The sequence below is a fragment of the Gymnoscopelus microlampas genome (assembly GCF_963454915.1).
Source record: "Gymnoscopelus microlampas genome assembly, chromosome: 13".
NCBI classification, from domain to species: Eukaryota; Metazoa; Chordata; class Actinopteri; order Myctophiformes; family Myctophidae; genus Gymnoscopelus; species Gymnoscopelus microlampas.
The window spans coordinates 6,004,040-6,031,422 of NC_139950.1; the positions used below are offsets into that span (position 1 = coordinate 6,004,040).

General features: G+C 43.0%; 1 protein-coding gene across 1 annotated transcript in view; it reads right to left on the reverse strand.

Moving 5' to 3' along the window:
* Positions 1-8,326: 8,326 nt before the first annotated feature.
* Positions 8,327-27,383, reverse strand: part of LOC311059393 (neurotrypsin) — a 57,211-nt gene continuing 38,154 nt past the window's right edge. Inside the window, exons 6-14 of the mRNA XM_084077277.1 lie at positions 26,477-26,624; positions 24,202-24,380; positions 22,404-22,545; positions 21,258-21,472; positions 18,756-18,897; positions 16,882-17,160; positions 15,946-16,068; positions 13,036-13,328; positions 8,327-12,075 (exon numbers count right to left, since the gene is read on the reverse strand). Of these exons, the coding sequence (XP_083933403.1) occupies positions 11,756-12,075; positions 13,036-13,328; positions 15,946-16,068; positions 16,882-17,160; positions 18,756-18,897; positions 21,258-21,472; positions 22,404-22,545; positions 24,202-24,380; positions 26,477-26,624 (1,841 nt within the window). The 3' untranslated portion in view covers positions 8,327-11,755. The remainder of the gene's footprint in view (positions 12,076-13,035; positions 13,329-15,945; positions 16,069-16,881; positions 17,161-18,755; positions 18,898-21,257; positions 21,473-22,403; positions 22,546-24,201; positions 24,381-26,476; positions 26,625-27,383) is intronic.

Sequence of the window (27,383 nt, forward strand, 5' to 3'; positions counted from 1 at the left end):
GCATGGCACCAAGACAGCAGGTGTAGGCTACTTCGGCCTTCAGTCAAGTTTTTGCAGCGTGGCTCTGAAGGAGGCAAACCACTGCAACAGGCCTTAAAGTTAGTCCCAAAACCTTCACAATACTTTTAGACCTTGAATGCGAAGCGTTAATCTGGATCTAATTAATCATCTCTAACTCAAGACTTTAATATGTGAATATTTTATTTAACCTAGATAATAATACATAATAAACCTATTTTTTTTACAGCAAACAAATTGTGTGAAAAACTGAAAAAAGCATGAAAGGATACACATTTGCGAGCAGAAAAGCATGTGAGAGTGCAAGAGATATAAAAGCAAACATAATGAAAGCATAAAAGGATACAAATGTGCAAGAAAGATGCTAAAGCACAAGAGAACACAAGAGTCCGTTAAACATAAGAGCATAAAAAGAGAAAAACCCAACATAGCCTTCTACACTAGGTAGTAAAAGCAAATATACTATAAACGTGTGTTTTGAGAAGTGATTTAAAAGACAACACTGAACTTTCTAGCCTGATCTCCTAGGGGCTACAGTATGGGCCCTGGTGGTAAAGGTGCGATTGCCTTTGACAAGAGATGTCAGTTTAAAACGTTGGAACGTTCCATGATGAATTACTTAACTCTGAGTTTGTAGGACATCTGTCAGGATTGTTTCAGGATTGATACTTTTGTTTAGTCTAGATGGAGGTATTCGGCCTACCTGGTTGTATGATTTGTATACTTCCTTAGGCTTTTGTAGTGCAATGTTCTATTTCGACAGTACATATTGTATATTCATACAATGTGCATTATGTGGCTAAGTAACAAGTATACAATTTCCTACTGATATGATTGTACTCCTTTTTTAAAGATATCTTTTGGGCTTTTCTGCCTTTATTTGGATAGTATAGTGGATAGATGTTCATTATATATAATTATATAATTATATATATATATATTTTTGAAAGCTTATGACACTGTGTGGGATTATATTTTATTTAGCATCATATTAAGCGTGTGACATTTTGTTTAATATGGTCATAAAATGTTATAGTTTTAAAATGTAGAAAATGCATGAACATGTTTATTAGAACTGACAAGAAGTGACAATCCTGAAAGGACACCTACAGAGGAAATATTCATGGTCATGGATATAGCCTACTGTAGTTGGTTTGTTGGTGTATTTAGTGTATTTATTTGATGGTCACTAATCGTGGATGTTTGTTTTTCTCACGTTGAAAAATTTTGAAATTCTATGTTATTTTGTTCTATTTGGAACCTGAACCTCTTGAATACCAGACAGCATCTGTTCTGGACTATTCAGCTCCAAATGTTGAAAAACTGCGCCCCCTGGTGCCTTGACCATGTGTGTAAAATCTAGCTCCTCCAACTCATGTTGGTAAGATTTCTGTCAAACTGTTCTGGGTTGGTTTTGTCAATCGGAGCAGAGACTCTGTTTGACTCGGTTCAAACTGTTCCGGGGTTTATCAGTTTAGTGTTGCCTGTCTCCCTTTCTCAAAGCACACCAACACTGTTCTTCTGTCATTGTTGTTGTCAAAGCAGAGGTTGTGAGTGTTAGGCGGAGTGCGTTGCGGTGGAGATTTAATAGAACTCAGTTTATCTTTAGCCTTCACTAGGCATATTTATTTATATCAGGCAGGAGAGATGCGGTGATGCTGCCGCTCTGTATTCGATCCAAACAACATCTGACCGGATAAGGTAGAGGCCACAGTTAGTGCAAGGTATAGTCAGTGACGTCACGTCCTGGACGCACTGCAGACAACATTGCCCTCTGCAGGACACAATTAGTAAGGGCGCACCATAATGATAGAACATTTAACAGTGAGTTCATAATCTCAGCCTCACAAGTTTTCACTGGTTCTATACTTCACAGAACAGAATGCCAGAATGAGAATAGGCTCTATGCACAGCAGCCACATTATCACTTCCTTCACAGGTGTTACCAATGATACTAATGAAGGCTCTGTTCCATTTAGTGTAGCACAGTGGTTTCCACGACCCCCATAACTCTGAGAGTGTACAAATGGAACCAAATGGACGGGTCCATTTGGTTCCATTTGAGTTACACACCTGTAAGGGTCCATTTGGAAGCCCATGAGGGTCCCTGCCTGGACCCCAACTGTAGACCCACTGGTGAGAGTGTTTCCAGTGCCAACATGCACAATATCAGCACCCTGACTCTGTTTGGCCAGAATGGAACAGAGCCTTCATTAGTATCATTGGTAACACCTGTGAATGTCTTCATAATATGGCTGCTGTTATAGAGCCTATATGGACAAAACCGGTTGATTTTTTTTAAATGAAAATTAAATGCTTTTAGCTGTCTTTTTCTAATGTGATTTCAAAGACAGCATCACAAGTCAGACCTCTGTAGGCTACAATCACAGACTAATTTATCACCATCAAACATTGTCATAACTATGTAGTTGTCACTAGCATTTTCTATGCTTCTGTGGTGCTGGAGGTTGAGGTTTGTGCACTCTGCATTTGTTACTTAATGTTTACTTCACTTACTGTAGCCTCCATATTTTTCTTACTGTACATATTTTTCTTTTTGATTGCTACTCGTTTATGTGATGTTTAGTGTTGTATATTTGTCTGTCACTAAATGTTTCAAATGAATTGAATACACAGGACCCCATTGGAAACAAGCCATAGTGCTTTCTTGGGTTCAATCTTTTTAGCATTGAAAGTAGAGTAAAGTAAAGTATTATTCAATCAATCAATGTTCTGCCAAAAATGGCCAATTTTACAAGCTCAGTTAGTTTCATTGTCAGCTTATAGATTGTACAAAAAATAATCACCCACTTAAAACCCCTGTAAACCTGTGATGTGACAATAAAGCAGATTCTCAATCTCAGACTATTAGAGTCTTGTGGCTTATAGTATTAAGCTTGTGAATGTATCTCTTGCGGCGTGTTTTTAGCTTGTAGATCTGTCACCTTTTGTCAAGCGAGTGCAGTGGTGGAAAAAGTACTCTAATGTTTTAGCCTACTTAAGTTAAAGTATCAATACTATAAGTACTCTATTTACAAGTAAATTCAAAATTTGCGACACGTTGTGAGCTTGTAGATTGGCTATTTTCAAATAGCCTACATATAAAACAGTGCTAAAGTGGTTAATGTATGTTTTATAATGTAATAATTAATATCTGCAAAGTAACTAGTAACTAAAGTTTTCAAATAATTGTAGTGGAGTAAAAGTTCAATATTTGCCTCTGAAATGTAGTGGAGTAGAAGTTAAAGTATAGACAATTGGAAATACTCCAGTAAAGTAAAAGTACCTCAATTGTACAGTACTTGTACAAGTACAGTACTCAGTGGTGAGCTGTGGATTTTTAAGGGTACTGTATTTTATGACGTCACGCGCGCGCACATAGCCACTCAGCTCAGTGCTAGTTGAAATACTGTATTCAACATGTGATTATTAATGTAATCATATGTATTATTATTTTGTTGTATTGGTAATTTGTTGTTTTTATTTGTTTCAAATTAATTATTTTATTTTCCTTTTAATGTTATATAAAAGCCCTTTACATAGACTCACCCACACATAAGTAAGCCTACTTAAAATAATCAGACAACTTGTCTTTGTCTTGTCTCAGAGAACTGGGTCCTCTGCTAAGCGACCCCCTTCACACCTTGCAGTGCAGAGATGTTGTCTGTCATTGTGAGAGGAATGTAACATTCAATTCAAGTCCGTGTCTTTTCTCGAGTAGCCTAATGTTATGCAAAGCAGCCAGGTAGACGCTATTGAGAACGGCTCGCCACTGACGGCGCGAACCTTAAGGCTATTGTTTTTAAACTTTAAGGCGTTAAAGACCGCCACTGACGGTGCGTGCACGCGCGCCCCCAGCTCCCAGTGTCAGAACTAAGGGTACGCCGTACCCCCCCGTACCCCCTACAGCTCAACCCTGACAGTACTTGAGTAAATGTACTTAGTTACTTTACACCACTGATCAGCAGCCTGCAGGCAGTGGCACATTTAGTACAGTCACTGCAGGGGGTATCATGCACCCCCCGGAATTATACTTCTAATCAGGTTTTTCTTATTGGAAGAAATGTGCTGAAAATGATGAGCTATGATAAAAAGTTGTCAAAATGTCCCACCTACCTCCATTCCATGAATAGACATGGTAGTCTGAGATTTATCATGGACTATCCTGACACATAAGGGTAAGTAGCAGAATAGCATTTTGGGGCTTGCTACCATTGTATTTATAAATATGACCTATATAATCCCCAGAAACACAGAAAAATATACTGTTCGCTTGACAAACAACAACAAATATGGTAATTTTCCAGCACTTTTTTTGTGAGCATCACTGCCCCACTTGTATATAGAAAACTTCCCATATCCCTAAACTTTAATTTAAGCCCAAGATGACCTTTCTATCTTGAAAATTACTCTTTATGTAGCCAAAAGTCTACACTATACCTCAAATCGGAGAAAATTGTATATTCAAGTCAGTTTTCCACAAGCCTAGAATTTAACAATGTACTGCTAATGCATACCTTAGGTTTAAAATATGAAAAGTGAATACTTCAGCAGAAAACCAAAATGCTTTTAAATGGTGTTCAAAATAAATATATATTTTCTTTTATGTTGGATATGAAAATATCCAACATGATTTGGATATATATCATTTGACAATATCACACCATATTTGCATCTGGTGTGCAAGTCAGTGCCACCATAATAAAAATAAATCTACTTTTAACTTATTTATTCATTTGACTCAGGCCTGGTGTGACTGTTTAAATTAGCATTGACACTGGGTCAAACATATTGGCCACAGAGTTAACTGTGACTGCAAGGCTGTTGGGCATTGGGCTAATCAATGCATAAACTATAAAGCTGACTTCACTACACACACCTTCAACGCTATCCTCCAAACAACCAAGGTAAGAAGCAAACTCAGCTCTACATTTGGAATAAATGAATGAATTAATCATTGAATTTGAACTGACTCCACAGTATGGAATGTTTCTTATTTGAACAAAGTCTTTTTCATAGACTATAAGTCTGTTAAAACACAACAAATTACTTAAAAAAATGACTGTAAAATATGATTGCACTCAGAACATATATCAGCTATTGAATAATATTAAAAGTTTTGTCATTCAATTCTCCAACACAGAGATACACATTAAGCAAACATGCCCAAAAGAAAATCTGCACCCGCAGCACCTCCGGTTATATGCATCCTTCATGTGTCATCCTTATCAAATCATGGTAATTTTACACCCCTCACAAAAATCAAAGGAACTGCTGAAGAAAAACTACAGCGACTTCATAAGATCCGGGACCAACGACTCCAACAATCACATGAGTCTCCATATCGCATGCAGTCAGTCTGTGACCAGATCCCTTCAACTCTGCCTGATGACCTGGAAAGTGGTGGATATCACCGCAACTGTTATCTGCGCTTTACTGCCAACCATAATCTCCTAGGACATGATGCCGAACCAGAACCAGAACCATCAACCTCAGGGGGGTATCGATCGCCTCGCCGATCGTCGTCTGGTCCCATCTTCCCACCAGAGTGCATTTTTTGTAACAAAGTCAAAGTCAGTCATCGGAAAACAGAGAGACCTGAATTGTTCTCATCTTAGAGGAACAAAACAATGGGAGAAAATTGAATCAAGGGCAGAGAAAATGGGTCTAGTTCGACTTCATAGACAGGTGAAAGGCAAAGATCTCTTTGCTTGTGAGGCCAAACATCACCATTCATGCTTTAACTCTTTCCACACAGCATTCACTAACTATGAACGCAGGATTCAAAGAGCCAAAGGAGCCAAGGGTACTGAACAGGATTGTTTCAGCTGCCCATGAAAAAGCATTCATCTCGGTATTGGAACACATTCAAACTCATATCATCCAGCAAAATGAAGTCCTACAGCTATGTTCCTTACGCTTGGTCTATGTCGAACAATTGAAACTGAATGGGCACGAGAACTCAAATTATCGTTCTGAAAAGCTAATGAAACGCCTACAGAAAGACCCCATCAAGGAGCATATCAACTTCACGAAGGTAGAACATCATAAAGCTGATGCTTGTGTACAGTTCACATCTCACAGTTTCTAGTGCTCTTGCACAAGCTTACACTCTAGGAAGCACAGACGAGCACCAAAATGTTGCTCTCCAACTTCGTCAGAGTATTCAACAGGCTTTCAGCGACTCCAAAGACCTACCGTGGCCTCCAACAGCCGATGACATGGAGCTTACATCTGAAAATCTCTTGCCCCCAGCCCTTGTTCGGTTCCTACGCACGGTTATGACTGGCAAGGAAAACATGGAGACTGATGAAAAGGTGAATCGTCTGGTATACTCCATTGGGCAAGACCTGTGCCGTGCAGTGTCAGAGGGAAAATGGAAGTTACCAAAACACATTCTACTCTGTGAGACTGTCAGGCACTTGTTCCAAAGCAAGCAACTCACCAAGATATTACACCGACTTCGGCACTCTGAGAGCTACGTATTTGGCTTAGAGTTGGAAACTGCCCTGGCCAAGGCCCTGGATAAGGTCTCAACATATCGGACACACCAAATTGTGACAGGGGAGGGAAACCTTGTATTCCACTGTGAGTGGGACAACTTGAATAAAACCACTACCAGTGTGCTTGGCAGCAACATTGTCAACAGTGCTGGGGGAATCATGGTGCAGGAGGTTAAACCTGGGTTTGAGAACATCAAGGTCCGAATGCTGCCTATCACCGATAAGTTGCAACAGCGTAGCCTTAAAGTCGACACACCAGAAACTCTCCCACCCCTGCATTTTCCTTGCGTTGGCCCAAAGTTCCCTGATGGCTCATCATTCACACCCCCTGCAGAGAACGATGCAATCTTTGCTGATAAGATGAAAGAGTACTACATCTGGCTCTTCAGCAGGTATATCGGAAGTAACGGTGAGCAGCCTGTGCCTGGACTAGGGGGCTTCACCGTTGCAACTGGTACCCCCCCACCCAGAAAGTCGACTCTGGACTACTTCACGTAGATCCATCAGCCAATCACTGACAATGCAGTTGTTCGTGAGCTACTGAAGCGTTCTGAGGAAGTCACTGCAGAGGTGGGTCAAAGATGGGTCCTGAATACGTTTGATTTGGGTGTCTGTATGAAAGCCCTACCCATTATTTGGTGTTGGCCAGATGAATTTGGCAGTCATGTGATCATGATTGGACCCTTTCATACATCCATGAACTATATTGGAATGCTCACAGGCCACAAAATGTGTGGTTCTGGCTATGCAGAGATACTGTCTGAGGCACAATTAGTGACACGTGGTTCCCTCAAAGGCGTTCTCAGTGGAAAGGCATATGCAAAGTCCCTCTTTTGCATCAAAACAGTTTGTGAGGCCATGGAAAGGCTGTTAATGGAGCAATTCATTGAGGAGGAGAACATCCCTATGACTGAACAAGCTGCACTTCTCAACTTGCAACCGAGAGCATCTTGATGAAGCCCTCACAGGCCCCTCTACTCTAAGTCTCATAGAGAGGTACCATGCTTATGAGGAGAAGGTATGCAAGGGCCACCCAGGGAAAACAGGTGCCTTCTGGATGTCCTTCATTAACCACTGTCATCTCATCTTCATGCTCCTTCACTCCATTAAGACCAACAACATCCAGCTGTTTCACAAATGTAATGGAGAGATGGCAGATTATAAAGCTTGCTTAAAAACTCTGTCTAGACATCTTATTTGCACATAGAAACATATTGTTGGATTCTAGGCTTCTAGAAAGCTACTGACTGAATGTAATATTTTCTCTGATTTGAGGTATAGTGCAGACTTTTGGCTACAGAAAGAGTCATTTTCAAGATAGAAAGGTCATTTTGGGCTTAAATTAAAGCTTAGGGATATGGGAAGTTTTCTATATACAAGTGGGGCAGTGATACTCACAAAAAAGTGTTGGAAAATTCTTTGTTTGTCAAGCGGACAGTATATTTGTCTGTGTTTCTGGGGATTATATAGGTCATATTTATAAATACAATGGTAGCAAGCCCCCAAATGCTATTCTGCTACCCTTATGTGTCAGGATAGTCCATGACAAATTTCAGACTACCATGTCTATTTTTGCAATTTTGGTGAATTAATATTTGCATTTACATAATTTCGCCAGAGCCATATATAAAAAAAGGGGATTCTGAGGTAGGTGGGACATTTTGACAAACTTTTTATCATAGCTCATCATTTTCAAAACATTTTTTCCAATAAGAAAAACCAGATTAGAAGTATAATTCCGGGGGGTGCATGATACCCCCCTGCAGTGACTAGACTAATTGCAATAAAAACATTCCAGAACCAAGTGTGTTTGCAGCTCTGTGTTTATTTCATAGTTTCATAGTGGAATGTGAGCTGGTCAAAAAGCGGACAACCCAGTAAGGCGGCAACCCAGTAAGGATGTTTTTCTTCTTCTAAATAAATATAAATCATATGAGGATTGCCCTGGCTGATGCTGACAATCACGCTGCAAATGTGAACACAAATAACAGAGCTCAGAAATACAGTATAAATTGCAGGTGCTGTATGAAAAAAAAACAAAAAAACAGCTACACTTTGTGCATACGCATATAAGCATCACAAATAGTGGTTTAATACTGACAAGAGCCAAATTACAACTACTCACAATTCTGCCTCCCAACCAGCCGCCGAGCTTCAACGAGCACGGCGGTGTTACGGCCAAATTGGTGACCTGACAATCGACCATCTTGTGGACATCACAATTTAGGCAGATGCTCTTTATCCAGAGTGACTTACAGTAAGCAAGGTAAACACCCACATCAAATGCAGAGAGACAGTGTAGTGCCTCAGTAATTTAAAATCATAGGTAAACCAGGAACCTAGCATTAGTCTAAACAGTATAATATCAAAACATAATCTGTGCATTGAATCTATACAAACTATAGGATGCCGGGTCAACAAATGAACCTGGCATCTGTCTGAACTAACATGCCGTCTAATTTACATTTTAACCTTTGCATAAGACTGCATGGTCTTCGCGTGACATCAATGTCCGAAACATAAATCACTGCTGTTTGTGAAACCTAGTGGCCATTGGTTCCCCCAGGGGTCCTTGGGGGGGGGGTTCCAGGGGTCCGCAGCAAAATGTGTTAACATAGCATCACAATAATTGTAACCACTTTTTATACTTTGGATATTCAAAAATAGCAGATCTACAAACTCATAGCGCGGCACTCTGCCGTGCTATGAGCTTGTAGATCTGCTATTTTATTTTAATCATGAAAATATGTGCAAACCTTTGAATAAATATATTTTCAAAGCGAACATTTGTAACTCAAATCTTTGCTTCTGGTGGTCCCTGGAACAAAACATTTTGAGATGGGGGTCCTGTAATTTTGGGGGTCCTTGACATGAAAACGTTTGAGAACCACTGCTTTAGGCCACGTATTGCCCAAGACCTCACTGTGCGCTATCGAAGTCGCACAAGATGGTCACAGAATTTGAGCGTTGTAATTTGGCTCAAGGAGTGTCGCTTGTGGGAAATGCATGATAAAAGTGGTGAGCAGGTGCTCGGTCAAACAGACTTCATTTCCCAGAAGGCTCTCTGTGCCACATGTACTGTACAAAGCCGTTCAACAGCCGACAAACTCTATTAGTATGATTTATGCATTTACACACGATCGGCAAAACATAATTCTTGCTTATTGCACATTATGCCATTCTTAGGAGAGGATAAAACCTTTCGACAGCCAATAATCTTTTGTGTCTTTCTGTGTGAATCCAACCATTCTCAATCTTAGCAAGTCCTTTTTTATCGATATTTAACAATTTATCAATTTAACCTGTAGTGTTAAGTGTTATTAAGAGCGAGAGACAGAATTGAGAAGGCTTTTGTGACGCATGCAAACCTGGAATGTTCATTTGAACAATATCACATAAGTAGTAAAACTCAATAAGTTCTGTTACTGTACAAATACAACGCTGTACCACAAAATAATACACTCCATTCACGGCACTTTTTCAAGGCATAAGAGCCTCATTTCTCCCATCACGACCACTGACCGTCACTGGCTTTGGCCTCTAGCGTGAAACTATAGCATTTGCAGGTGAGCCAGTGTGACTGGTTGGCATGCATTCTAGTGCAAACGTCACTCACATTGGCCTTCTGTCTTTATGTATTTTTTGTATTTGGAACACTGGTGCATTACATGCACTCATACCATAAGTAGCCAAAAAAAATCCACACGTTTAAAACCACTTAAAGCCCTAAATACTTACCCCTGGGGTCTATACTAGACCCTCTCCTGTTTTCAGCCCACGCTGAATAACTTGTCTGCTATTTTCGCTGAATGTTCACCCATGCTAGGGTTCAAGTTGTTAGAGGAGCACTTTTCAACCGCATCTCCATATAATTGGTCCTCACTAATGCTCGTTATAAGATGGCACCATTTCTGTGTCTCATTGGTGGGCTGTGGACAGTTCACCAGTGAACCACCGACGATGGGGATTCCTTAAGCTAATAGAGAACTACAGCATATCTTTTCCTGGAAAGTTAACATGCTGAAATAGAAGCCATTGTTCTTGCATTAATAAAGAAAATAAAAGTTAGAAATCTTGTTTGAAATGAAGTCACTGGTAGGCAGGTTTCTGAACTGTCCACAGCCCTCCTCTGAGACACAGAGCGAGCAGACAGAAATTGTCATTATCAGTGCCATCTTATAAAGAGCATGAGTGAGGACCATTTATATGAAGATATGGTTGAAAATGGGTGAAGTGCTCCTTTAAGAATATACAGTGCTATTTACAAGCATGTCCATGTTAGGGCAGAGAATGAAGTAATGAAGATGTTCCAGTTGGATGTGCACTTTCACTGAGTCCAGGAGGCAGAAACAACAACAACCCTCACACTCAATAGGCAAATCCCCAATACTCAAACGTCCCACAAATCCTCGTGTCCTCCACTTGTGTCGTTTCCTCACGCCTTAGCTCCGCCTCCGAGTGAGTAGGCGTAGAGGAGGAGAGGCGATGGCGGAGGAATCTATGGGGGTTCGCTTTAAGGAACGGGAACGCTCCTCGCTCAGTCAGCGTCATTTTGAAGCGACGGTGATAACTGATGACATCACATCACACAGCTGTGGATCACCGGAGCACTCCAGAGCCCGGATGCTCGCTCCAAGCAGCCTGGGGAGCCTCCTCTCTCCTCTCTCTTCTCTCCTCTATCTCGGCTCATCCAAAAGCAAAATGAAGCTTTTGGGACGTGAGTGTTTTCCACCAAGTCTCGCTGGAGGACGGAGCAAGCTACTGTAGGAGGCAGAAATCTGAGTATTGGGAATTTGGCTTATTCGTCTCCCCAAGCCCCGCCCCCCTCCGGTTAACATGCTGAAGTAACAGTCAGAGAGAGAGATTACAGTTCGTCTGTCTGTCTGTCTGTGCAAAAGGAAGCGCTGAACCCCCCCTTCGTCTTTGCAGTCGCTTAAGTTTGTCCTACTGTAAATCAGATCAGTTGCAGCATTATATAGCTTGCTGCTTATCGGAAATGGACTTTAAAAAATATATTCTAAAGACATTTAGAAACATATTTTCGTGAACGGAAATGACGAACGGGTGGCGGCTTCCTTTCTCGGGCTTTCGGGGAGGTTGTAGTTCCAGACTAGCGTTAGCGCTAGTCTGGAACTACTAGCGTTAGCGGTCAGAGATTGCGGAACAGTCGTCTGGCTAAACGCGAAACTTAACACCTGAAGTAACGTCCGCTAACAGACCGACGCCCCCGTCGATCAGTTCTTGTAGGGTTTGTTGACGACCTGCTCGATCCACCGCAGGAACCTGCTGACCCGGGTGTACACGCCCGGGAAGGAGGGGTCGCCGCAGCCGTGACCCCAGGAGATGACCCCGGTCAGCACCCAGCGGCCCCCCTCGCCCTGGCACACCAGCGGGCCGCCGCTGTCCCCCTGGCAGCTGTCGACGCGCCGGCGCTCCGACAGGCTGCCGGCGCACAGCATGCGGCTGGTGAAGCGCTCGCCGTATCGCTTCTTGCACCTCCACGACGGCAGCAGAGGGACCCAGGCCTGGAGGAGGGTCCGAGAGTACTCGTGGTCTGAGAGGAAAAAAGCACACAAGCGCAAGAGATTTGATTAGATTAGTTAAGAGAATACTCCAGGTCTGAGATGAAAGCACAGAACTTAACTTAAAGGGATATTTCACTTTAAAAAAATATTTGGGTCATTTTATCGTCTACTCAGGCTTATGTGAGCCCCCCAGACAGTTTTTAAGTTGCTTGATTCAGTATTTAGATATTCTTTTCATCAGACACGCCCCCTTCCTATACAAACCCATTATAACTTCAAACTCCCGTCCTTGGCGTCCTGGTGACTCATCCTGCCCTCCTAATACGTGAGGAGGCCGTGTTTTTTCGATTACTTTTTTCTTTTCTTTTATTATTATTATTTTATTTCCCCCCAAAAAAGTAAATTAAAAATGTAATTGAAAACACACGGTCTCCTCACGTATTAGAAGGACAATATCAGTCACCAGAACCAAGGACGGGTGTTTCCGATGAATCTAACATGGTTAAAATGGAGTTTGAATGGAGGCATTTGTAGAATCGGCCTCAATCAGTGGTTTTCAACCCTTTGCATTATTTATTCGGCATTTGAGCCACGGACCACCATTTGATGAGATTTAGACTCTCAGACCCAAGACTTAGAATATTTTGTTATCGTCGGATAAGATTTTGTCCACAATTCCATGCTGTGCTGATGTGGTACCATTAGGAGAGATGACAGGGACAAACGTTGATCAAAATAACAATTCTTTAACTGAGTAATGCAGATGTTTAACAATAATTTAACTCTTGAGAGCGTAAAATGAAACCAAATGGACCCGTAGGGGTCCATTTGGTTTCATTTTACGCTCTCAAGAGTTAAAGATCTATAAGGTTCCATTTGGTTACCAACTCCCCATCATTTAGCTGGGGACCACCTGGAACACCCTCAAGGACCACTGGTGGTCCCCGGACCACTGGGTTAAATGAACAGTGAGTGTTAACGGTGTGTACCTGTGATGCCCCATCCGGTGATGACGCAGGCGGCGGGCCTCTTGCCCCGCTTGGCGGCGCCCTGCGGCTGCGCGGGGGGCAGGCACGCCGCGTTGGTGTGCGGGTTGAACGACACGCAGTTGCCCTCCGTGCCCTTGAGCCGGAGCAGGGCGATGTCGTACTCCCAGCCCTGCGTGTTGTACTTCCTGTGCACCACGATGCGCTCGGGCGACAGGGTGCGCTCGAAGTCGTCCCGCTCCTCCGTGTGGTAGTCGCCCAGTCGCAGCACGTAACGGGACGGGTCTCTGCCGAACCTACGGCGCCATGAGGGGATGGTGAGGACGCGGAGGAGAACGGAGAGGAATAGAGGCTTATTAGCACCGGTCAGAAATGTTTTCTTTGTAAGCCTTTAAGTTCACCCATTTTCAACTTAACTTCGTATAACTGGTCCTCACAAGATGGCACCATTTCTGTCTACTCTCTGTGCCTCAGAGGACAGCTGTGGACAGTTCAGAAACCTGCTTACCAGTGACATCATCGGTAGGCAGGTTTGGTCATTTCAAACAAGATTTCAAAATGTTTATTTTATTTTGTATTAATGCGAGAACAATGGCTTCTAAACTGCTCAAAAAAAGTTCGGAAACTTAACTTCGGTAAATTATATCTCCCCTTTAATAATACCAATTGGTATTGTGTTTTATATCATTTTTATCGTTGATTAGTCACCTTTACAACGAGGTACAGCTTGTAAGGATCGTGCATTTGTGGAATGAGCAACACAGCTAAACGTGTGGGTAGCGCCTCCAAAAAAATTGCCAAAATCACCCAATATGTTTCTGTTGGTAATCACTCTTGTTTTGAGCAACCTGTCAGCACACACCTGCTGAGAGGTGTGTGCCAGTAGTCACAGGTGTGTGACTGCCTAACAGGTGAGTGACTGGCACCTGAACATGGGTTTTGCAACTTTGTTGAGTTTGTACTCCAAGCAGCAATACTGCCCCCATGGAAAGATGCCACGTTTGTCCCTTCAGGATAAGGCCCGTGCAATAGGGCAAGTGAAGCTGGTGTTCCGTTATGCAGAGTGACAGCATTATTTGGTGTTAGCCCTGGTACCATTTCCAAACTTAGGACCAAGTTCTGTGAGACAGGTGAAGTCAACAAGGAAGACAACATCCCAAGACCCCTTGCTTCACTGAGGAACCATAGATTTACATGCAAGATTTGAACATTTGCACAACGGTACCAAAGACAGATGTCAAAGTTGCAGGGTCCATGCTCAGGTGCCAGTCACACACCTGTGACTGGCACACACCTGCCTGCAAATGGTACCAGGGCTGACAACAGGGCTGACATCAAATAATGCGTAATCTGCGTAACGGAACACCAGCTTCACTTGCCCTATTGCACGGGCCTTATCCTGAAGGGACAAACGTGGCAGTCCATGGGGGCAGTGTTGCTGCTTGGAGCATACATAAACTCAACAAAGTTGCAGAACCCATGTTCAGGTGCCAGTCACTCACCTGTGAGGCAGTCACACACCTGTGACTACTGGCACACACCTCTCAGCAGGTGTGTGCTGGCAGGTTGCTCAAAACAAGAGCGATTACCAACAGGGGTGCATTTCTCCTTTCCGACATGTCGCCTTTCCGACGTTGACGAACCCTATACCTAACCCTAACCCTAACCGCACGCGGAAGCCACTAGTCGGAGTGGTGAGATGTCGGAATGGAGAGTGAACACCTACCAACAGAAGCATATTGGGTGATTTTGGCAAATTTTTTGGAGGCGCTACCCACACGTTTAGCTGTGTTGCTCATTCCAAGAATGCACGATCCTTACAAGCTGTACCTCGTTGTAAAGGTGACTAATCAACGATAAAAATGATATAAAACACAATACCAATTGGTATTATTAAAGGGGAGATATAATTGACCGAAGTTAAGTTTCCGAACTTTTTTTGAGCAGTTTATTATAGCATGATAACTTAAACTTTCCAGAGACAGAAAGCCTGCGGTTTCTATTAGATTTGTAGACATAAATGGTAACCATATTATAATGAGCATTAGTGAGGACCAATTATATGAAGATAGATTGAAAATGGGTGAATCGGTCCTTTAATCACCCTATGTCAGAGGTTCAAACTAGTGGGGTCGTGGGAAGGTGATAAAAAGACAAATGTATCCTTCCCATTAAGTCTGTTTTAATTTGAAAAGCATAGCCTATGAATGCCTTTTCTTAGTTTTGTTTGTATTTATTATTAAGGTTCTGGCAACAGATATAGTGTATATACTATACAGAAACACAGAAGTACTAGCTTTTAAACTATGTTGATAAGACACAAAATCAACAGAAATCACAGTGTTGTAAAAAATATTCCTATTCAAGGCTACCAATGTATGCTTTTTAAAAAAAAAAATGCTTTATTTCATTTTGATATTTCACTATAAATCAAGAGTAGCTGATATACAATTTCGGCCGAATGTTAAGACACTGTGTTCACACACTTCTCATAGATATGTTATTATGTAGTATACCGGTATGTTTATTTATTAAGATTTTATAATCATAGGCTGTTAACAATTCTTCTTCACACAACAAATTAAATGATCACTATAATCTGTATCTGAGTTGATACTGTGACATCCACTGAAATCAAATGATAATCACTGTTGTTTAGGCTAACTAGTTCTGCACATGCACAATTGTCATGGTTTTGTAAGAAAGATTTCTCTCATTTGCAATGTAACACAGCTCTGTTTACACATTATTTTTTATTCCCATTTAATTGTACATACACTAGTTAGTTTTGACTGTAATTGTTCCACTTTTGCTTTGGCAATGTAAGCGTACGTTTTCTCATGCCAATAAACCCCTTGTGTTGCAGTCAGGAACAATAACACAACATGTACACTAGAGGTCAGTGTTTCCTACCTCTTGAAGCAGTGCGCTGCAGTCAGCACCCAGCAGGAGTTGATGAGCGTGGCTCCACACAGAGGATGGTTGCCTTTAGAATGAGACCTCAGCCACAGAGACACCTGCCACGGCCAATCCCCCCTGAACATCACACCCTCCATTATGTTCTCGCGGATTAAAGAAAACCCGTTATAATCTCACTACTGAACCTTGTAGTTTGGCAAAGTCCCAATCTGTGATTTCTAAAGCAGTGTGACACACTAGTGCTCTGTTTGTTTCATAACACAATATGTCAAATGATGATCTTTTGGTATCATTATCATTTTAAACTTATGTTCATGTTGATCTACATACAGCCAACCCAGTTGCTTTGATTTTATGACATATGAGAGGGTTTTTTATGGAAAACAACGTACTCTTTAATCTTAAAATAACTTTAATATTGATTATTGCTGTAGGGCTTGACTTAACCGAGACTTTACCAAAGGCGTTAGGGTTATGCTTGACTTATACTTGGTTATGCAGCGTGCACATACTACACATACAAGTATACAACGCATTGCAGTACATGAGGCTCTATGCACAGCAGCCATATTGTGAAGAAATTCACAGGTGTTGCCAATGATACTAATGAAGGCTCTGTTCCATTCAGGTCAAACAGAGATGTTGTGCACGTTGGCTCACTGGAAACACCAGTGGGTCTAAAATTGAGGTCCAGGGACCCTCATGGTTCCTTGAGGGGGTTCCAAATGGCCTCTTACGGGTGTGTAACTCTGAGAGTGTACAAATGGAACCAAATGACACCAAATGACTCAGAGTTATGGTGGTCGTGGAAATTAAAGTCTTGAGAACCACTGTGCTACTCTAAATGGAACAGAGCCTTCATTAGTATCATTGGTAACACCTGTGAAGGAAGTGATAATATGGCTGCTGCGCATAGAGCCTAGTACTGACCTCAGTGACTTGTCTCCTCCTATGATCCTCCGGCGTCTCCGCTGGTTGTTGGGTCTCAGACCGCAGGTGTGCGTCGCGATGGCGGCGTCCCCCACAGGCTCGGGGGTGTAGTCGCAGATGACGCCAGCGTCCTCGCTGTGGCGGCAGTCGTGGGCGTCCTGGCCCTCCGCCGAGCACGCCCCCAGGGAGCGCTCCGTTCCCGCGCACCGCACGTTGTCCAGGTGGATGGGCCCGTGGCCCTCGCCGAAATACGCCATGGAGCGAGCTTTGGCCACTCCCCTGAGAAACATTAGCCAGGTGGGGGTTATTCTCATTCCCTTTTTCATTTCAAGGACCCTCAGCTTTGTATGCGTTTAGGGTCAGGGGTTCCCAAACCTTTTAGCTCGGGACCCAAAAGAGAAATTTGACCCAGGCTAGTGGAAATGGCCGATCTACAAGCTCTGGTATTTTCACTACTTGGAATTTCTTTGATGTTCTTTAATTTATGAAATGATCTTGACATTTTTTTAAGATTTCGTTTCAATTTCAGAAAATGTTTTACTTTTTGAAAAAACATAATTTTAGTAAATTAAAAAAAGGGATATTTACTTGTGAGCCATAAACATGGGTTTGTGAAACAACTCGATCTCTGGGACCCCTGATCTACACTGTAAAATCCTCAGTGTTAATGTAACTCTGAGAGTGTGCAAATAGAACCAATTGGACCCGTCCCCACTGTTTGGGGTCTTTTTGTCAATATATATTTTCACATACCAGCTCAGTCGCCTTGTTGTTAGAGAGTCCACCCTTACACTGGGAGGTCAGGGTTCGATCCCTGGTCGGGTCATACCAAAGACCATAAAAATTAGGACCCTGTGCAACACTAGCATCATGTCCAGGGGGGCTGTACTAGTACACCAAACTGCCTCACGCTACAGAAACAGGAGCTTGGTTCCTGCCCTATGATGGGCCACATGGCTTACTTATATTTGCACATTTTTTAAATTTGTCTTACAAATAAAAAGTGCTTTCGGTGGAGATGGCCCCTTGCGCTGCATTCACGCTAGCAGCTACAAACTATACAGAGCTACAAAACAACACAGAGCGCCTGGCGCAGAGCTGCTGTTGAAGTGGTTTGCAACACTCTCATCCCCCCCCTTCCCCCCACAGACAGAGGCGTCCCTGCAAGGGATGAATGTCAACATAAACAGTGGAACAAAACCAAAATACTGCCAGAACGATGTGTCTTTTATATATATATATATATATATATATATATAGAGAGAGAGAGAGAGAGAGAGAGAGAGAGAGAGAGAGAGAGAGAGAGAGAGAAAATAGCCGATGGACAAGTTTGTCGATCTGCTATTTTGATGTAGAGTGAAAACAGAAAAGTCACTAGTTTAGAGCCCTGAGGGACTGCATTATGTATATTATTATATTATATTACTTGTCCAACCCACTGAGGAGATGACATGGATGAGGACACGCAGGAGGACAGAAGGACACAGGTGTCCTCATTTTATAGTATGATCATAACATTGGCCGGATCCGACATTGAGGAACCGGAATCGGTTCCATCTCATTTGGAACCCTTTCCGGAACCAGTCAACTGTCAGAGCTGGTTATGTGGGACTTCACGTCTGCTATACAATCACAATACCGGTGGTTCTCTAACTTTCTAATTTCAAGGACCACCATGACTCTGAGAGTGTACACATGGAACCAAATGGTCCATTTGGTTCCATTTGTACACTCTCAGAGTTACAGACATGTAAAGGTCCATTTGGACCCCCCTATAGGAATTGCCAAAGGGAACTGTTAAGTAATCGGACCGTTAAGAGGAATCGTCAAGGAACCGGAATCGACAGATGCGACAGTCGCAGCCCTGTACTTACAAGAAGCCCAGCTGCCTACAGACCACGCCCGCATTGATGTCATTCCAGCCGTCATCACACACCGTTCCCCATTGGCCGTTGACGAACACCTCGACACGCCCCTCCTTCCTGCTCTCTCCAGCTACCAGACGCACCAGAGGCCCTGGACACACAAACAAACATATCACCACGGTAACCAGACACACCAGAGCGACTGGACACACAAACAACAACATACAGCAGTACCAAACAACCGTCTTTCTTTTTTTGTTTTACATTAGAGTAATGATTAGGGTTGTCCGATATTGGCTTTTTTACCGATAACCGATATACCGATATTGTCCAACTCTTAATTACCGATACCGATATCAACCGATACCGATATATGCGGGGATTATTGTGATTAGGGTAAGCTCAAATTTCATATCACACACACCATATACAGTAAGAACTCCTGTAACTTATTTATAAAGCAAAAAAAATAAAAAAAATGTTTTTTTTTTCAAAAACCGATACCGATATTTTCCCGATATCAATTTTTATGCTAATATAGGCCGATAAAATCGGACATCCCTAGTAATGATAATGATAAAGACATTATTTGTATCACACTTTTCCAAACAAGCAAATATTAATAAAAATGAAAACAGCATTCGTAGTCAGCAGATAAAACAAGTTATACAATTAGAGCTGACATAAGCACATAAACTTGGGAAAAACACTTAAGAGACAGTTGTGTTTTCAGAAGTGTGTAAAAGAAGACAGACACCAATTCTATAATAATGCATACGATTTAAGGCCTTTGCAGACAGGGTGCGATTAGTCAATCAGTTTTTACTGCATGCGAAAAGACGCACAAATCGAACTGGGTTCGATTGGAAAAAAACGCATCGCCGCATCGCATCGCCGCACGGTAAATTCGGAGCTGGTGTGCATGAGGTCATTGAGAACCATGTGTTCATTTAAAAGATGATATTGTCCGTTTTTTCCGTGCGAAAAATCGCACCCTGTCTGCAAAGGCCTTAACATTTTTCTAGGTACTCAAAGTCTTTACAGAAACAAAACACATTCTGGGCAGAGCGTTCCAAAGCCTAGGTGCCCCCGGGTAACGACAAACAAAAGAGCCCTCCCCGAGGATCTGAGGCCGCTCACAGGGTTATAGGGGGACCAGCAAATTATATATACTACTAAACCATACCCGTGGGGGGATATGCACACATGATGTGGCAACCCGGGAGCCAGCGAACACAAACACGCTAATAAACAGCTGACATTTGGGGAAAGCGAAAAACGGACTTCGCTGTTCGGTGCACATGGTAATGGTCAATGGCTGTGTGCAAATTCAGATCAATTGCTCCAGCCACTGAGGAGAACCGGGCAGAAGAGATTTTGGGCTCACCACTCACCACCCGCACAGAGCTTTTTTTAAAAAACATTTCTTCCAATTTATTCATTATGCCAATTGCCACTGCCGCTGCTTGCCACTGCTGTTGTATCCTACTGGCTCACCTGCCGGTGAGGAGCCCCCACCGGGAGGACGTAGCGCCTCTGTCCTACTCCTCCCGCCCAACACTCCCTGCTCCCAACCGGTAGAGGAGTACCTTCAGTGACAGATATCACCCTCCTCCCCTCCTGGCTTCCCTCCCCCGAACACGGGCCAATTGTGTTCATATAGATGCTCGGCCAAACTGATTGCACCACGGTGGATTCAAACCCCTAGACTCCACCGTGGTGGAAAATTATATTGCATAATTCTGATACACGCAACACACACACACACACACACACACATGCACACACATAGAGAGAAAGTGAGAGAGGGAGAGAGAAAGAGGGAGAAAGGGAGCGAGAGCCTATTTCACCCGGGACTCCCTCTTCCTTTGGTGGGCCTAACCTTTAACTTTAGCTAAAGACTATGCCTAAACCTAACCTTAAAGGGATAGTTCACCCCAAAAAATATTTTTTTCCTATCGATTCGTCACCCCATGGAGACTTGAATTCATGGATATTTTTTTGTTTTTGTCGCATTCCTAAGCCAATAATTTCATGACCAGCGGAACGGTAGGCAGCGGTTCCAGTAGGAGAATAGGAGAGGAATGCGACAAAAACAAAAAAATCACACCTGTGTGAAGGTAGCGGCGCCTTTGATACATTTTGTCATCAATAAGTGTTTATAATGTGTTTATAGCCACGTGTCACGTGAAGCTTGACCAATCACTTTGTTGACGTGTCTGACCAATCAGAACGTTGACGCAAAAGCCAGGTATAGAGCAGGATCCGCTCTATACCTTTAGGTATAGAGCGGCGCTAAAAATATCCATGAGGTGACTAATCGATAGAAAAAAAGTCATTTTGGGGGTGAACTATCCCTTCAACCTTAACCCTATAACCTCACAGAAACTATGCCTAAACCTAACCTCAAAACCACGTCAACCTGGGCGAAACACCGGGAAAAGAGAGAGTCCGTATTTCCCCCAGGTAAAGTCCCATCCCATCCCTGAGGAGTACCTATACCATACGTACCGATGGGAGGTGTCAGGCCAGGCATGTCGTTGGTGTCCCCTCCCCGCTCGCAGCGCACCGCCACGTCCTCGCTGTGCGAGCAGTCGTGGCGTCCCCACTCGTCACGCCGGCACGCCAGCAGGGTGGTCTCCGTCCCCTTACACTGCACCTCGTCCAGTAGGATGAGACCCAGCCCCTCCCCGTACACCCCGTCTGGGGCCACCTCCGCTCGCCCCCTGGTGGACACACAACAAGTATGACCTCGGTTACATTTGTTTTAACCCATTTTTAAGACCTTGATTCTACAAATGTCTTCTATTAGTTAAATCCTAACAGTTTTCTGAAAAACGTATGTTGCTACAGTATATCAGGGGTTCTCAAAACATTTTCATGTCAAGGACCCCCAAAATTATATGTATTTGGCCGCGGACCCCCATCTTTTATTAGAGGGACCCCCAGAAGCAAATATTTGAGTAAAAAATGTTCGCTTTAAAAATATATTACACACATTTTCATGATTTTTCAAATATAGCAGATCTACAAGCACATGGTGTGGCATGAAGTGACGTGCTATGAGCTTGTATACATGCTATTTTGGAAGAGCTAAAGTATAAAATAATGGTTAAAGTGGTTAAAATCTAAAATGATGCTTTCCCGGTTTTAACAGGTTAATGTGGCTTTTGTTTTGGTTGTTTGATACATTTTGTCTATAATGCATTATAAGCTCATTTATAATGCATTATAATGCACTTATAAGGCTTCAAAGCACTTGTTATGTTTATAATTATGCATAACAACTTATAATAAAGTTTATGAAGTATTAACAGCACATTATGACTGCCAGGTAACACTTTACTTAAAGGTTGGGCCTATAATGCATTGCAATCACGTTTATAATGTGTATAATGCACATATAAGGGCTTCATAACACTTATAAATATTTATGATTATGCATAACAGACACTTTGTAATTGACATAAGTAATGGACTATGGTAGTTATAATGTGCTGTTCCGCTGAACTTATCTTCATCTGTATTGTATCTTTATTGTATCTACTTTTTCTTTATGTTGTTTTGCTAGTCTGCTTGGTTGTCTGTTTTGTCTGAGTTATATATTCGTTCACAAAAATGGACATGCAAGGTTTCCGCCGGTACAGTGACGCCCACCTGAATCCCAGCTGTCTGCAGACCACCTGAGCGTTGAGTTGTGTCCAGTTGTCATCACACACCGCGCCCCAGTCCCCCTGGTGGTAGACCTCCAAACGGCCCTCCCAGGGACTGTCTGCCCCCACCAGCCGAACCACTCCATCTGCAATGACACACACGTGCACACACACACACACAGCTGTTGTAATAAATCGAATTACAAAATAGCGAAAGTAGCAGATCGACAAGCTCGAAGCGCGTCGCTTCGGGCCACGTTCCGAGCTTGTGGATCTGCTACTTTGGATGCTTTTGAGTGACGCTGTAGTATGATCAAGTAGGGCGATAATTTACGAAAAAGTTAAGGGGAAAGGAACTGGTTGGAATAACGTGTTCCTTCCACGCGCTACGTCTAACCAGGGAACCTGCCCCCCTGTCAGGTGATAAAAAGCGACTTACTTTCATGCATTGAAGGAGGCATGAGCTCGGCTCTAGGCTCTCCCCAGGCTGGCAGAGGGAGTGTAGCGCCCATGATTACTTAGACAATTGGCACTGGGTGAAAAAAAACGGGTTACAAAATCGTGGGATACAAATGTAAAAAACTAAAAGTTAAAAGATGGAGATAAGAGGTTTCTGCCCGACAGCAACGAAATGGTTCTGTTGCTGGCTTCCATTGAAAATAAATGCCTGTAGCTTCGTAACTGCCAGATTGAACGCAGCTGTTTTTTGTTTGTTTTGTTTTTTTAATTACCTAAATTGTTCCCACACACTTTTAGCTCATTGATTGAATTCAGCTGGACTAATATCTATGGGTCTGCTTGAGTGTGGTTTCCGTGGTAACGTGCATCAGGACCACTTGGGTTATTAATGCAGTGCGTGACGATGCATGCTAACTAGTTATACTCACCGTCCCCCTTATGTACCAATGCTACAAGTGATATATTCTGGTTAAAACAAAACGTGTTTTTCTTAAAAAGTTAAAGGTCTATATTCAGATTCAGTGACAGGGGATCTCTTGATAAAAAAATAATAAAATAGAAAATACATTTTCAGGTGGGTTAGAAATTTCATCCAACCAGGAGAGACACATTCATCGGGTTCATTTTGATAGTGTTCCAGTTAGAATTTTGTCTGCTCATATATTTGTTATATCAGAATATATATAGAGCTCCTAGCTCTATATAAAATTGTGTTTCAGATTAAACATTTTTTGTTTACGAGGTCTGCCCTATTTTTCCCCCACATCACCTAAACCTCTTTGCCAAAAATAGCCGATTTACAAGCTCACAACGCCAAGGCGTTGTGAGCTTGTAGATCTGCTGAGCTTGTAGATCTGCTATTTTTTCTCCTCAGAAAAGCGATGCTAGGGTACAAGTGGCTACGGTCAAATAAAAAATCATATCACACAAAGATTTGAAGGACCCCCTGTAGTAACTCTGAGGACCCCCTAGGGGTCCCGGACCCCCTGTTGAAGACCCCTGGTGTAAGGGTTGCAGTTCCCTGCCCTCTGACCTGTGTAAGGGTTGCAGTTCCCTGCTGTCTGAACATGTGTAACGCTAGGAACCCTCCAAAAAAAGCATTGCTCACGCTCTATGTGCGGTTTGTGCGTGACCGTTCTCACCAAACCTGGCTTCAGCAGGACATCTGGTCAATGCACTTCAATGCGGACGGGAATGTTTTTAAACAAAATCTTCTCGTGCGCAGGTAGAGCGTCCGACCGTGCGCAGCCAAAGAGAACGGCGGCATTTACTAACATGGAGCGGAAGATAAAATAAAATCAGCGTCCGTGCGCTTATTGTGTTGCAGTTCCCTGCTTCCTGACCTGTGTAAGGGTTGCAGGACACTCCGGCGTCCTCCATGTGGTCACAGTTGTGTTGTTCCCAATTGTTGTGGGGACATTCCTCCAGGGACAGCTCGTTGCCCGTGCACTGAACGCCGTCCAGCAGGATGGGGCCCGAGCCCTGGCCGAAGTGGCCCCACGTCCACGCTTTGGGGACGCCTCTGGAAAAGGACAAGAAGGGACCGACACACATTAGTGGTGAAAGTCTGTACAGTATGTCTCCAATATTGTCTCCTTTTTTCGTAGTTTTACTTTGGTATTGTAAGTATATAGGCTATGGATGCAATAGACCCCTTAACAGACGACGTCACACTGAAAACAACCAGTATGCGCGCGCAGGCCGGCACCAAATGAAACCCATTCTGTCATGTCTCGCTAGAACGTGCGTCAGGAGCCAACACACAAGAGGAGGTTGAATGCACTGAAACCAGCGCACCCCGAAACAATATGTTGGGAATTGATTGCATGAAACAATCACCTGTGTGTCCAGTCTCAATGTTGGTAAACAAATAATTGGTCAATACTTTTGTAATTTTACCTAAATTGTTAATATAGGCCTTTTGCTTGTAAGCAGAGTATTTCTACATTGTTTTGTGATATTGCGACTTTTACTTAAGACATGGGAGTACATAAGTTCTTCCAGGACACATGCATAGTGGGAAATGTCTAATAAACCATCTGGTCTTTTTAAGTATCTCAAATATACGACTGCGCTGCTCTCTGAAATGACACTTTCACTGTCTGCTTTTTCCATGTGTCCGACCGAGAGCCTTCAGCCGAGCTGGAAGCCAGCTAGAAAGCCCTTTATTTATGTCTCTGCTGCTATACAACTGGCTGAGGATGAGACATGAATATTTGATCTGAACGAATGTTTTTTTATTGGGTCACAGAGAGAGAGAGAGAGAGAGAGAGAGAGAGAGAGAGAGAGAGAGAGAGAGAGAGAGAGAGAGAGAGAGAGAGAGAGAGAGAGTAGCCAACTCAGAATATTCTGATGTCATCGGATATTAGTACTGTAGGACGTTGCCAAGACGAATGAGGAAGACAGGATGGAATTACATGCACGCACACACATGCACGCCCCCCCCCCCCCCACACACACACACACAGTCCACAAAACAAACAACAACATTTTTAATAAAGAATATGATTTCTATTTAACCTGCTGGCCCAACCTGACCCTAACCAAACCCTGTCCCTACTGTAACCCTAATAATAACAACACCTAAAACCCTGTCCCTTACTTGAATCTTTTCACAACTGTAACCCTAACTCTAAAAAATATTCTTTAACCATAAGAATGACCTTTTCCCTCCAGAACAATGGACCTTTTTATGGTTTTATTATCCTTGTGGGGAGTTGTTTTGCTCTTTTGGTGAAAGATGGTTTCACACATACTGTACTGCGCACGCACACGCACACGCACACGCGCACGCGCACGCACACGCACACGCACACGCACACGCACACACACACACACACACACACACACACACACACACACACACCACAGTACTGTACCACAAACGGTGCAGAACGCTCCCACACTGCGTTGGCTCCATAAATCATTCATGGTCATACATTCCATCCACTATATTTGGCTCTCCAACATCTCTGTATAAAAACCCACCGTCCACAAACTGACCGCACGTCTCCTTGCTGAAGTGCACACAGTCCCCCTCGCTAAAGAGCACAGCCACAGTCGTCCTAATCGGCCTCATGGTGGCGCTATGATGTGTCTCAAACCCCAGGGCTGGCCGATATGATTTCAAATCAATATCAGTTATTTCAAACTTTTTGCCTCAATTACGATTAATGATTTTATTTGTATTTTTTTACAATAAAATGTGAGCTTGTGAGCGTTGATATGCATTCTGATAACGGACCCCCATTTGATACGGAATGCTATCTCTAGGATCTTCAGGGTTAATTTAGAGTGCACCAACCAAATGCATAATGTACAAATGTATGTTCATTTGTACCCTCCTCATATTTCATTTGGACCACTGGTGGTCCCCGGACCCCATGTTTAGAACCAATGCCTAACAACAACGATTTGCACAGGCGCTGCGTTGCAATTTGCCCACGAGTGTCCTGATTTGGTGTTGTATGCTTGGATGTTGGACTTTCTCATCGGGTTAGGTAGGACATTTTCCATGTAGGACATAACCCTAACCCATGATTATAGTTGGATCGTTTTTATTATCATCATCATCATCATTAATATTATCAATATTATTATTATTATTATTATACGTACCCTAGGCCCAGCTGCCTGCAGACCACCTCAGCATCGATGTCGTCCCACTGGTCGTCACAGATGGTCCCCCACCTGCCATCGTGGAACACCTCCACACGACCCTCAAAGTCCTCCAGGCCTCCTACCAGCCTCAAGGGGGCGCCGATGCCTGAGGGAGACAGGGTGAGCGACATGTAAGTAGCTTACAGGGTTATACCAAGGGGCAAGGCTTGGATATTTACGATGAGGCCAATACGGAAGCTTATGAATGGCCAGAGTGAGGCACTGTTTTACCCTGCGCCGACCTGAAGTGTCAGAAAGAATTTATTTTAGCGCAAGTGAATGGGTTTTTGACAAACTTTAGACTAGATTTTCTTACCGTAATAAAAATTGTCATAAATTCTATATGCTTCCAGTCGCTAGTTTAAAGTCTCCTTTCAATCATCATGATATGCGTTTTGCTAAATTATGGTCCCATTTATTCTAAAATTGACGATAAAGTAGGCTATGCTCCAGGAGGGGCGGGATGATTTGATTGACAACCTACACAACCAATAGCATTCATTCCCCGCCCCCGTTCTTGATTGACAAGCTACCCAACCAATAGCATTTTTGGGGGTGTTTTCCGGTTCGCTGGTCACGTGTCTGGTCTCAACCAATAGCGTTTGAGTTCCGGCGTGGCCAACTGTATATATTAACGATGGAGGAATGCATGTTCCTGAACTATCGGCTTCATTTTCGTTCTGTAGAAAGCAGGGGAGTGGCATTGTCCATTCATTTATACAGTCTATGGGTTATACATGTATTCTAAAAAGAATAGTCTGGGCTGAATGTGTAAATAAGAATAAATGAATACATCTCTGACAAATCATACAGTGTGATTGGTCAGAGATGTATCTAGCCATCTAAATAATATTCTGTACATTTG